This window comes from Arvicanthis niloticus, chromosome 7 (genome assembly GCF_011762505.2).
Source record: "Arvicanthis niloticus isolate mArvNil1 chromosome 7, mArvNil1.pat.X, whole genome shotgun sequence".
Classification (NCBI taxonomy): Eukaryota; Metazoa; Chordata; class Mammalia; order Rodentia; family Muridae; genus Arvicanthis; species Arvicanthis niloticus.
The window spans coordinates 67,087,671-67,101,651 of NC_047664.1; the positions used below are offsets into that span (position 1 = coordinate 67,087,671).

Here is a 13,981-nt window from a genome sequence, read left to right on the forward strand (position 1 = left end):
TTCCTTTAAATACTAAATATGGCTTTCACCCACTGCCTGAAGACTGTTCACCCACTGTCTTGCCCATTTGCTGAACTTCTGCTAATCTGCCCCCATCTAGGAGAACTACAGGCATGGTTCCCTTATGCCTGCTCAATTTGATGCTGAGGATTAATGTCAGGCAAGCATCCATCCATCAAGCTGTATCCCAGCCACCTCCACTGATATTAATAATTTCTTCCTTAATGGAAGTATCTGGACTTGAGTGTAAGCAAAACATATAAAGAATCAGTGATATTTACTAGTATTTTATGTTTGTGCTTGTGTTTTATTTTTACATTTTAAAATTTATTCTAAGGGCTGGAGAGATAGCTACGTGAATAAGCGTACTGACTGTTCCTTCAGAGGACCCAGATTTGACTCCCAGCAACTAAATCCCAGCCTCAAACATTACAGTTAGTTCTCTTTGTACTTTGTGGGATCTGGGGCCAGCACTCAGTTGTCAGGGTTGGCAGGAAGTGCCTTTGTTGGCTGAGCCATCTTCACCAGTACTCTGTTCTGAATTAAAGAGTTTGAGTACTAGCCAGCCTTGAACTCAGAGATCTGCCGACCTTGGCATCCTAGGTATGAGCCACTGCCACTGGCTTCTGGTTTTGTTTTGTTTTTGAGACAGGGTATTATGATGTAGCTCAGGCTGACCTGGAACTCATAACACTACTTTCAATGCAGAACTTAGTGAACAGTTTGCCTTTAGTTCTAGTACACAACAGAAAAGTTAATTCAACTAAAGAAACATCATTCTTCAAGCAGTTAAACTTAGAGACAAGACAAGCATCCAGCCGTCAAGATACTGTTGCCTTACCTGACAGCAGTGTTATAATGGCTGTGTCTTGTTCCAGGGGATTGGAAAAAAGCCTCCTCCCTCAAAGTACAAACTATTCTAAATGCAGATTAAAACAAGCACAGGCCACTCACTGGTCCTCACTTACAGAGTGCTGATGGAAAACCCTCTTCTGACCTATGTGTTCGTGTACACACACACACACACACACACACACACACACACACACACACACACACACAGAGAGAGAGAGAGAGAGAGAGAGAGAGAGAGAGAGAGAGAGAGAAACAAGCACACATGCGCTCAAATACGTAGACTGGCTGAAGGGGTGGCTCATAGATTACGGGTGCTTCCTGCTCTTCCAGAGGGCCCAACTACACACCCATAGCAGAAAGCTAACAAAATACCTGTAACTCCAGCTCCAAGGGATTAGGTATTTTTTTCTGATATCTGTAGGCACACCTACATGCATGGCATATAGATACATGCACACAAAATTAAAAATAAAATAGAAAATACAAAAACAAACAAAGCAAAAGCACAAGGTTGGGGCTGGAGCAATGGCTCAATGGATAAGAGCCTGCTTTTCCAGAAAACCTGGGTTCAATTCCCAGCACCTACATGGCAGCTCAACTGTAACTTCAGTTCCAGGATGCGACACTCTCAGAGACATGCATGCAGTCAAAATACCAATGCACTAATACAAATAAACTAAAAATAAGGTGCGTGGTCAGCCTTGAGTTCCAGGCCAGGCCAGTCAATAAGGCTTTACAAAGGGGGAGGGGGAGACACGCTCGGATGGAGATGGCTCAGCAGTTAAGACTGCTCTTCCTGAGTCCTGAGTTCAATTCCCAGCAAACACATGGAGGCTCACAACCATCTATAAAGGAATCTGACACCCTCTTCTGGTGTGTCTGAAGACAGCTACAGTGTACTCACATATATGAAATAAATAAAAGAAAAGAGAGCTCTTTCAGGTGAGTAAGGTGACACCTGCTTATGTACTCAGTACTTAGGGTCAAAGGTTTGAAAGATGAGAATTCAGAGTCATTCTAGGTCACACAATGAGTTTGATGGCCTATTTTTTCCCCCTAAATAACAAAGTTGAACATGGTTAGTCATGTCTGGAAGTCTAGCATTTGAGATGCAGAGAAAGGCAAAGTGCTGTGAATTAGAAGCTAGCTTATCTACACAGGGATTTCCAGCCAAGCCAGTACTACAAGGAGAGACCTGTTTCAATAAAATCACAGGGGTGGGAAACAACACAGGGAGACATGTCAGAGCACTGAATACTGACAGGGTAAACGATATTTCAAAATAACAAACTCAGAAAAGAAATATCTGTAGCTATCGCTGTTAGCAGGCTATTGAGGTGGGTATAATTTATTTAAAACAATGGCCATACTTCCTTACTCCTAAGGTAGGGCTGAACTAATATACTTACATCAACTTCTCCTATTCTAGTATTATTGCTAATATATAATATATATGTTATATATTGCTAATATATATATATATATTAGCAATATAATAAAGGGCACAGTCATTATGCCATGTACCCTTTATATCAGTAGTTTTTAACATTCCCAACACTGTAACCCTTTAATACAGTTCTTCTTTTCTTGTGACCCACATAAAATTATTTTTGTTACTACTTCACAACTGTAAGTTTGCTACTGTTGTGAATTGTAGTGTTACTATTTTAGAGAAGGGGCCACGACCTGCAGGCTGAGAGTCCCTACTTTATAGGTAACTAATCAGTTTTACCACTGCTTGTTTCTTAAGTTTGCCCCCTTCCATCTTTCCTTTGGTTCTTTTCACTAAACCTTAAAACAGGGGTTTTTCTCTCTGTGTGCTTTGAAGGAAGCTGGCATTATGCTCAGAGTTTAGTTTAAAATGTGCCTAAGTTAAATTCTTGGTATTTACTTAACAGTTATTAAATCTTCAAAGCACAGTATTTTGGGATTACAACACCGGAGCCATACTGTGTTCAACCCTGCTTCGTCACTCATAGAAAACGGGTTGGAAGGCTATTGGCCCTTGTAGCTTGGGAAGAGGACATCACTTACCCACGCAGAACTGCTTTGAGTTTTAATGCACTAATGCATACATGGAGCTCAGCAACAAGTTGCACTCACAGAAGAATTATATTAGTATTTAATAGGTTACATGATCCTAATCTGAAAACCAAAACTATGAAATGCTGACCTGAGGCTGTTAGGTGGCAAATTATACACCAGTTCTATTGAGAAAATGTGGTCAAGAATATAGACCCGTTAAAAATATCACAGGAAGGGGCTGGTGAGATGGCTCAGTGGTTAAGAGCACTGACTGCTAAAAGGTGTGACTAAAAGGTGACCTCCAGGACAGCATGGTCTGCTTGAGACTTGTGTCATGAGTTCAAATCCCAGCAACCACATGGTGGCTCACAACTATCTGTAATGGGATCTGATGCCCTCTTATGGGGTGTCTGTAGACAGCTACAGTGTACTGACATATAATAAATAAGAAAAAACCTTTGGGCCAGAGTGAGGAGAAGGGAAGAGGGAAAAAAAAAAATCATAGGAAATGACCTTCGTTCTATCGCCTCCTCCCTCTCCCCTCCCCCTTCTTGTTTTTCAAGTCTTATTTATATAGCCTCCACAGGCCTCAAACCAAGCAAGGGTGACCTTGAATTTCACTGTATCACAGTTTAGAAGGTGCTGGGAACAAAGCCCAGGACATCGTGCATAACAGGCTAACACTATCAACTGAGCTACATTCTCAGCCCCCTATTTTCAGGATTATATATAAACATAAAAGCAGAAGCATGGTGGCTCATGCCTATAATCCCAGCACTTGAGTGACCAAAGCAGAAAGACTGCCAACTGAAAGGTTAGTTGTGACTAAAAGGTGGTCTCCAGGACAGTGTGGTCTAGCTTGAGACTTGTGTCTCAAAAACCCCAAACCGGGCTGGAGAGATGGCTCAGTGGTTAAGAGCACTGACTGCTCTTCCAGAGGTCCTGAGTTCAATTCCCAGCAACCACATAGTGGCTAACAACCATCTGCAGTAGGATCAGATGCCCTCTTCTGGTGTGTCCGAAAACAGCTACAATGAACACATATACATAAAATAAATAAAATCTTAAACAAACAAACAAAAAACAAACAAAACCCAAACCAACAGCTACAACAACTAACCAACAGCCTAACAACTAACCAACAACAAACCAACAAACAAAAACCAACCAACCAACAACATAAAAAACAAACAAATAAACAAGTGCCAGGCATGGCAGCACATGCCTTTAATCCAAGCACTTAGGAAGCAGAGATAGTCTGAGGTCAGCGTGGTCTACACAGTGAGTTCTAGGACAAACACAGCTGTAAAGAGAAACTCTGTCTCAAAAAACCAAAAACTCACAAAGTAGACCAAACAAACAACAAAACAAGAAAAACTATAAATTTATAAAACACACATCTGAAATGATTCTGCTTCCCAGGATCAGAAAATAGTCAACTTATATTTTTATGCAGTAAACTATTTTCAGCACACAGTTCAGTGGAGTTTTTAATATTCATCCATACCAGGGTATAAAAACCATCACCACCTATTTCTAGAACCTTTCCAGCATCCTCAACCGAAACTTTATAAACACTCCCTAAGGTCTGTCCCCTTAGTCTCCAAGAGCCACTCCTGTAAAAACTTTGGAGGCTGCTAGTCATAGGCACAGCTGCAACCCCAACACTCAGGAGGCTGAAGCAAGAGAACTGCCCTAGGTTCAAGGCCTGTCTTCATCATCAACAGAAACCCTGATTTATTTTTTAATTAATTTATTTAATTTTTGCATAATGCTCTCAAGGTTCACAGTATATTCAGAATGTTATTCTCTTTCAGAAGTAATTAAAAACAGGTTTAATTATTCTTATCCTCTAGCCCTACCCCCAGCCCCTGGCCCCCTCTTTTTTAAAGACAAGGTCTTGGCTACAAAACCCAGGGTGGTTTTAAACTCATAAGCCCCCTTCTGCCTCCAAGGGGAAGCATGCACTTTCAGAGCAAGATTCCATCCTACTTTGAGTATTTTGCTATTGCCAACCTTTCCATCCTTGACAAGATGAGAATGAGTGGGACACATTACCTTTGTAAATCAATTTGTCTCTCGGCTGGAACTGCCTTTTTGGCTCCATCTTGTAGCTTGGGCGCTTTGGCATTACCTGCCTCCAGACTCTCTTGGCTGCCTGCAGCTCTCTTCCTTCCCTTACTAACGGGTTTATTTAGATCATCGTTTTTGGTTGCATTGCCCTGAGATTCAGATTTGGGGCGACGTCCTCTCCGGGGTTTGGAAGGGGCAGGAGGTCCTGACTCATCTACTTTCTCGTCTGGTTTTTGCTGGATATTCTCAGCACCAGCTGCTGTCACAATTCTTTTCTTTCCTCGGTCACTGCTGATGTTGCCTTGGGTAGACTGATCAGAATTCATTTCCTAAAAGAACACATAAACAAATTTGCAAACATAAATCCCTTAAATGTTATGGTAAAAAAGATTATGAATTAAAAAAAGCAAACTGATGTTCTAATTTTGCATGTTTGCATGTTATTTAATGCATACCAGTGGTATCCTCCCCAGTTCTCAGCCATATTCCAAGTCTCTTCTGAACCTGAACATTGGTAGCTAGCACATCTTGCCCCTCTTTGGGCGTTTTAAGGCACACGTGAAACCTGTGGGTACCGGCTAAGTTTTAGCTGTGCAGCAAATGCTCTTTACCTTTCAAGCTCTCAGAAAGTACTTTTACCGTGTCAATACATTTTATTTATCTACTGTGTGTGTGCACACTTGCATTCCATGGCATTGTGGAGAGGTCAGAGACCGACTCGCAGGACTTGGTTTCCTCCCTGACCCTGTGGGACCTAGAGAGTGAATTCAGATCATGCTAAGTGCCAATCAACTTTGTGAGTGGAGCCATGACAACGACCCCTTGGACAGTATTTAAAAGAAGTTGGAGTACTAAGTTTCTGATTAATTGCTTATATCCCACTAAAAAGTAAGCTCTCAGAGGCTAAGGACTGTACCTGCAGCCTACCTTAGTTGTGTATGGGGTATACACCACAGAAGAGGGGGGAAATATCCAATTAAAAAAAAGAAAGAAAGAAAAGCAAGCAAGTAAGTAAATGATGAATGTGGAGGGAGGCTGTTCTGACAATGTCCCTCACCTGAATCCACGTGATCTGGGTTCTCTGAAAACAGCAAATAACAAGAGCAAAGACCATGACTGTGAATGTGCAGAGCTCAATTGGATGTACGGGTACATACATAGAATCTTGGCATTTGAGAGACCAAGGCATGAAGACGACCATGAACTCAAACTGTTTAAACACTGAGTACTTGGGCAGCTGGGACTATAGATTAAGACTCTGTCTTCAAAAAAAAACACCCAAAACCACACACACAAGGGAAGGGAGGGAGACCAATGTGTAAACAAATTCACTTAATTTTATGTAGAGGCCCTGGGAATGTACTATATCTGACTACTGTAAACACATGTGGCTCAATGTCTGTAGCAGTGTATGATGTACCTTAAGTTTCTTTATGCCCGGCCTACTTAATTCTGTACAGTGATCTTATAGTAAGCAGATCTACTGGGTTCTGTATTGCAAGAATTATGGCAGTGAGATAGTCCTGACTTTTGTCTAGTGATACGTTGTTTCAAGCCACTCCTACTTCTAGTAGTAGGAGTAGGAGATGAGCGACTTCTCATTAAACTAGTAAATAGAAAGTGTAATGAAGGGAGGCAATCTAAATCAACCTCAAGCCAGCAAGCGGCAGAGGGAATATTAAAACAAGATCGGATTCATCTGCTACTGTTAAGCTTCACTGCTTTCTCTCCCGTTAAAACACTGGTAAGGAAATGGGAGAGGGGCTCAAAGAGATACTTAGGGCTTAAGAGTACTTGTTACTGTTGCAAATCGTGTGAAAGTCTAGCTCCAGAGGATCTGATACCCTTTTCTGATCACCGTGGCCACTTGTCACACATGTGGTACACGGACACATGAGCAAAACAAGTATACACATAAAACAAGATTAAATCTTTTAAAAAAGGAAGAAAACGAGGTAGGGATTAATGCTTCTGCAGAGGACTCAAGTTCAGTCCTAGTACCCACCCACATGGCAGCTCACATTCATAAATTCAAGCCCCCAGGGACCCTAACTTTCCCCTGGCTTCCACAGAAATTGAAAGTCTTTCACACATACTTACTAAGTAACACACAATAGCTGGATGGGTGGATGGAAAGGGACTGAGTGAGTGAAATGGGTGCTCCAGTTTGAGTGTCATGGTAGAACATCTCTGTAATCCCAGTTATCTGGGAGGTGTGGCAGGAGGACCACAAGTTAGAAGCCCCGTGTGCCCACAGAAGACTAAGGAGCTGACTTAGCACCGCTGAGAGTGAGTCCCATTCCCAGAACATAAGCAGGAAAAGCCTGTCTGTCACCTTGAATTCAGAAGTGGAGACAAGTGAACAGGCTAGAGCTCAGACAGACTTTGCCTCAACAAGGTGGAAGATGAGAAATAACTCCTGAACATTATCCGTGTGCCATGTAGGAAAGTCGCCTGGGTCCTCTGAAATACCAACTAGTACGGAATTGCTGAGCCATTTCTCCAGCACTGCCTTGTGCAAACCTCAGCACTATAAACAATTGAATGACATTTACCTTATTCTTTACCGTATCAATATTCTTTACAGGTGCGACTGAAATTATTCTCACAGGATTCTCCTCATTTTCACTAACTCCAGTTTCTGATGCTTCTGAACTCTGTTCCCTACTAGAAAAACAGACAAATAAACAAACAAAACCAAAACCAAGGCTTTTTCATTTCAGAAATCAAATAATCAATTTTATTTATTGATTGGTCATATTACTATATGTCTACTTGCCTGAGAGACCTCATTGGTGTTCTAGAATTTATTTTTGGGGGTGTGCTATGTAAAGTGGTATTTAGGTTTGTAATTCCAGTATTCCAGAGGCTGAAGCAAGAGACCTGCCACAAGTTTGTAGCATATAGCCTGACTATTTAGCAAGGCACTGGCTCAAAAAGCACTCTTTAAGCAAGGTGCGGAGATATTGGGTTAAAATGTTAAGCCAAGCAGTGAGCAAGAAAACAAAATGTATTCAGAGAAAAATAAATTGCCTTGAACGACTTCCGGCTGATGGACTCAGCTCTGAATTGGTGTTAATATTGCTTCCAGTCTCTGTGCCGGTGCTTCTAACATAAGGCTTCCTTCCCGTTGCTGATAAAGGCTTGTTTACTGTACCTAGTACTCCAGTCGGCTTTGGCTGAAAAAAAGAAAAGAAAAAAGAAAAACCACACTTGTTATTTCACACCCAAGGGAAAGGGGTATGTAAACCTCAGAGAGCTAAGACGTGTGCTTTCTGTTAAGGCAAGAGTAGTTGTTGAGTTGGAGAAGTACCAGAAATGATAATTCTGGAAAAAAAAAAAAAAACAAAAAAACTATGTTTGGCTCTTTTAATAAAAGCAAAAGCAAATCCATCACCTTTACTTAATAATGAGGCATTATTTGCTATCTTTCTTTTTTCTTATTTCTTAATTGAAACAAAACATATGCCTTCAAAACACATGGAAATGAATGATGCACTTAATTTAGAAGTAGACTACTGAATATATACTTTTATGAAATATCATCTTCCTATCATTTTAGCCTTTCATATTAGTCTCGTTTTACTTTCTTTCCTTCCCTCCCTCTCTGCAGCCCCGCTGTAGCCCCAGGTTGCACTGACCTGAGATAGACCCTCCCCCTCCCCAACCCCCACTAAGTGCTGGAATTAAACTCATGAGCCACCAACACCTGGTTTGTCTTTCTTATCTACTGATTGTTCTATTACTTATGAAAATCTGCCCTATGAATTTTAAATAAATTTGAGCTTCTCACCACTTTGAAGAAAAAGTGGCAATGATTCTGAACAGTGATTAATTACAAAAAGGACCTGAGAATATGAATACTATACCAACACACAATGCATCCCCACAAATCTGGGGGGTTTTAGCAGAAAAAATACACACTAAACAAAAACCCCAAGCAAATAGTATACAGTACCTTTCCTGTTAACAGAAGAACTCTTGTCTCTTCTGAAATATAGCTTTTGTCATTACAGAAGTCCTAGTAAAAAAAGAAAGAAGAAAAGCAAGCAAAGGGAGCACTGTTATCATCTCAGTGTTTCTGCAGCAACAATGTACTCTGCTCACACACAGTAAGGCCTGGACAAACACAGGAGGCGTACTTTCCAGTCCATGGTGACAACTACTGCACCAGAGAAGTGCACATACTTGGTGAGAACTTTCCCATGACATAATGCTGGCAACCTTTTGACATGTTAACTCTTTAGTTTGTTCATTTTGAGACATGGCTTCTTTATGCAGCCCCGGCTGTCCTAGGACTATGTAGATTAGGCAGGCTTCAGACTCACTACTGTGCCTTCATCCACTGGGAATAAAGGAATGGGCCTCCACAGGAGCACCACCTATCTTATTCCTATGTGTGTGAGTATTTTGCCTGCATCGGTGTTAAGTGCACCATGTGTTTACTGTGCCTGTGAAAATCACTTGAAGCATTTTAAACAAACTTCATTCCTAGTTTTTCATATTGTTCAAAGTATGATTATCACCCTCTAATAAATTATAAAATCTACTTTCAGCTGATAAAATAGACAATACTTATTGACAACTTAAATTTTTATTTTTGAGGCAGTTTCCTGTAGACCAGCTGGGTTTCATCCTTCTGCCGTACCATGCAAGGCTTATCCTACGTACTTATAGTCATGAAACAACTACATAATCTATTTTAATTATCAATTCTGGGAAACTGAGTACCTGCCATTTTAACTAAAAATATTCTGAGATGGGTAGAGTGATGTATGCTTATATTCCCAGTACCGGGAGACAGAGGCAAGAGGATCTCAAGTTTGAGGCTACGCTGAGCTTACTGACTCTGTGTCAAAAGCAGATACTTATTTTTTAGACCTTTAATATCTATATAAAAGACAAACTCACCAAAATACAACTAAGTAAACAAAATATTCCTTGACAGTAGTGATACCAATTAGTTAATAAGCAAGTTAAATCAACTGTGAATTATGTCAAAAATCTAAGCTTTTAGGGGACAGGGGTAAGGAGGAACCCTGGTGGACCTAGACTAGGCTGGTGAACTTAGATTCACAAGACTTCCACCTGACACCTGACCCCAATGCAGGGATGGAAGCTGAACACCGCCATTCTCCAGCCACCTTACTAAATATTCTGGGCATTACAAATAAAGTACAACCGTGTCACAAACATCTGTACTAACACCAATAAAGCCATCATCTGGGAGGCTGAAGCAGTATGGAACACTTGCCATCAGGAGTTCAAGGTCACCTTTGGCAATACAGCCAGACCAAAACATGTTATCTGCCAATAGTTGTGACAGTTCTGAACGAGGGGCTTAAATGTACCCATTAAGACTTTAAGCTGTATTTTGCTTTTCTTTTTGTGCTTTGTTCCCTGAACACCGAGGGTCTTGTTGTATGTATTTATCCTGAGCTCCTTGGTGCAAACTAGGACTAGAAGTGTTTGCCATCAGGTCAAACTCAGCTATGTCATTTCTTTAAAAAAAAAAAAAAAAAAAAAAAAAAGCCTAAAATAAATGTTAAAAAATCTGAATATTGAATTTTACTTCCTTTGCTTATCAAGAACTATTACAAGCTCAAAAAAACAGATACAAGCCTGGTGCTCTAGTGCTTGACATTAACTAGATTAAAAGCAATATGCTAAAAAAAGTAAGAAAGCTGATATAGTAACAGAAAAACTTGGGCAGACAAGATGGTTCAGTGGGTGGGGTTGTTTCTTAGATGCTTACAATCTAGATTCCTGAAACCCACATGGTGAAAGGAGAGTACTGACTCAAATTGTTCATTAACTAACATTTAATAAATTCATGTAAAAACTACAAATATCATAATATCTCTTCTTCCCCTCTATCTACCCACCCATGCATCCTCTGGCCCGGTCCATGATGCTCCAGCCTCAGCCTTCTGCGTGCCATCATCCCACCTGTGCAGCACGCCTTGCCTGAAAGCACTGCCCAGTCTCTACAAATGCTCTCTTCAGCTGGGGTCAGAGCTCATTCTAGAGCTCCTTGCCTAGCATATAAAAAGGTCCTAGGTGTAATTTCTAGAATATACACAAACAATAAAAAACAAACAAGTAGTATATATTTTAATTAAAAAAAAAAAAGATAAATTTAAAAATCTGAAAGCTTCTTCCTGTAGGCAGAATGGACATCAGAACAATAACAAAGTTTACCTGTCTTCCATTCCTCAATAAATTTTGAGGTTTTAAAAACAACCCCCACCCCAAAAAAAACCCTCTGACCTTAAAAGTATCCAATATTTGTCACTAGTATTGATTGAAATTTAAATCACCTTTACTATGTCAGAAAGGTTATATGAGGAAAATTACCTTTTCAGGCTGTGTAAAGAATTTCGTTGGGAGGACTGGGTCCTTTGGTGAGTCTGCATTGCACGAAGCACTTTTACTATTTATAACACACAGAGCGACATCACAGACTGTATAAAGTTTCTAAAGAGTAAGAAAAAAATTATATAATGATCAAAGTACCAATTCCATCACATGTATAAGTTCAAGTTGTGACATACAAGTGATTACTGTTTCTTAACAGTCTGTCTCTGCTCAGTATTCTTTAGATTCCCAGTAAAGGTAAACCAAAAGTATCCATTTTCTCTCCCTAGAAAAAAGTTTCAACCAGAAATTTCTATATGTTTTATCAGTGTATATCTTCCTGTCTTTTAGAATGTTAAAGGTTTCCAGAAAAACAAATTTTGTGAGTATAGGCATGAGAAAGAAACTCAAAATCAAGGATGGAGAGAAGGTTTAATAGCACTTGTTGTTCCAGTAGATATTGACTTGGTTATCACACTTACATAACTCACAACTATCCATAACTCCATTTCCAGGGTACCTGGTTACCAACACCTACATGACAACTCACAACTATCCATAACTCCATTTCCAGGGTACCTGGCCCTCTTCTCACTTCCATGGCCACCAGGCACACACTTGGTACACATTCACACACGCAAACCATTCACATGCACCAAAAAGAAAGAAAAAAAATCTGAAAAAAAGAAGTTACATAAATATATTTTAATAAATACTGTAATTTAAACAATTCTATAATTGTCAAGGAAAAAAGAAGTGGTTGGTATATTTCCATTGCCTTACTTCATTTGTCTTGGACTCATCTGGAGACTGGGCGTCTCTGGTTAGCTTGATATTCTCTGCCATCTTTTTCATGAAGGCATGGCTGTTGTTTTCATTCTTTGTCATTAAGACTTCAAGCATAAACCACAGGCACCTAAGCAGACAACACATGAGAGGATAAATAAAGATGATCTTTTTGTTCAATGGATTAAGTCTTTAATGAAAAGTTTGGCTGTCAGCATAAAAGAATACCAAAATAGTAACATATCATTTCATTAATGATATCAATTCAAGCAATTTTTTTTTTTTTAAAAGATAGGGGCTCCTGTAACCCAAGCTGGCCTCCAATTCATTGTGTAGCTTTGAACTCATCTTTCCTGCCTGTACAGTCTGAGTGTTGGGATTACAGTATAATCCAATATATCTGGCTCAAGAGGAGAAAGTCGCAAAATACTTAAAGTAAAACTGCTCACTGTGAGAATTCCTTACACTTTCATGACATGCATGAAAGCAACAGAGGCTGGCAATACACACACGAGTCCCCACGGTCTACATCTGAAAGGTGCAGATTCAAGGTCAGCCTAACTACGCAGCTGATTTGAGTCCAGGCTAGGATAAAATAAGCTAGTTTAAGAGTGCACAAGGAAAGTAAATGTGCCTACATTTGTTAAGTCTGGCAGAGCTCCATTTAGATGAGAATGGACTATAAACCATCAAAACAGTGAAGCAGAAACACAACAAATGCACATCCCCTCCGGCAGACCTCACACATGAGGAGTTTCTAGAATCTCAATCTCTCTATCTCTCTCTCTCTCTCTCTCTCTCTCTCTCTCTCTCTCTCTCTCTCTCTCTCTCCCACTCTCTCTCCCCCTCTCTCTCCCTCTCCTCTCTGTCTCTCTCCCTCCTCTCTCTCCTCTCTCCCTCCTCTCTCTCTCTCTCTCTCTCTCTCTCTCCCTCCTCTCTCTCTCTCTCTCCCTCTCTCTCTCTCTCTCTCTCTCTCTCTCTCTCTCTCTCTCTCTCCCTCTCTCTCTCCCTCTCTCTCTCTCTCTCTCTCTCTCTCTCTCTCTCTCTCTCTCTCTCTCTCTCTCTCTCTCTCTCCCTCTCTCCTCCCCTCCCCTCCCTAAAGAGATCAAGTACTTCAAGGTTACAATAAAAAGATGAGATCAGGATAAAAACTTGGTCTGATTTTATACTTCTATAAAACAATGTGACATGAATGTAGCAGGCTTCGTGTGAGCAACTGTGTATGAATGCAGCATTATTTGAACAAGCACAGTTGTACTGGACTATGATGACAACACTGGAGGCATGCACTGCATAAGGCCAAGGAGATACTTTATTAATTCCATCAATTCTCTGAGTTCAAAATCCTCTATCCTATTAACTTGTAAGATTCTTGATCCTTTTACAAAAACCAACAGCATAAGAATTACTGTTAGGAGACAATGTGGAAATATTCTCACTGCTGTCAGAGTATGAGACTTATTTCTTTTAAAAATCAAAACAAAAACAAACAAACAAAAAAAAAGGTTTAAGATTTTAAACATAGACACGTATTGGTGGTGCATATAAAATATATAAAAATATGAACAGGTTATTTTTTTGTGTGAAGCTAGAATATGTTGAAAACTTAAAGGCTATTTATACATGCATGTTTTGCTTGTTTTTAGTTTTCTGAGATAGCATCTTGCTTTGAACTCTCCTGCCTCAACCTCCTGAGAACTAGTATTACAGGTGTGAGCCACCATGCTAAGCAAACACACATCTTGAACAAAATGGAACTGCTAAACTATTTATTGTATTCCTCAAAGCACATGTTTCTTCCCAAATCTTTTCACTGAAAAGAGTTCGTTCCCTGAAATAAACTATTTTGAGAAACCTAATGGTCCAGACACGCCTTGAACTTGTG

General features: G+C 40.1%; 1 protein-coding gene across 6 annotated transcripts in view; it reads right to left on the minus strand.

Moving 5' to 3' along the window:
- Pds5a (PDS5 cohesin associated factor A) overlaps window positions 1–13,981 on the minus strand; it is a 95,915-nt gene that overhangs the window by 3,454 nt on the left and 78,480 nt on the right. For 4 of the 6 annotated variants that reach the window (XM_076938554.1, XM_076938555.1, XM_076938552.1 and 1 more), the window contains exons 27-32: window positions 12,094–12,226; window positions 11,311–11,430; window positions 8,912–8,974; window positions 7,987–8,132; window positions 7,509–7,620; window positions 4,939–5,282 (exon numbers count right to left, since the gene is read on the minus strand). In XM_076938554.1, the coding sequence (XP_076794669.1) occupies window positions 4,939–5,282; window positions 7,509–7,620; window positions 7,987–8,132; window positions 8,912–8,974; window positions 11,311–11,430; window positions 12,094–12,226 (918 nt within the window). The remainder of the gene's footprint in view (window positions 1–4,938; window positions 5,283–7,508; window positions 7,621–7,986; window positions 8,133–8,911; window positions 8,975–11,310; window positions 11,431–12,093; window positions 12,227–13,981) is intronic. The other 2 variants (XM_034508606.2, XM_034508605.2) reach the window with 1 other exon arrangement.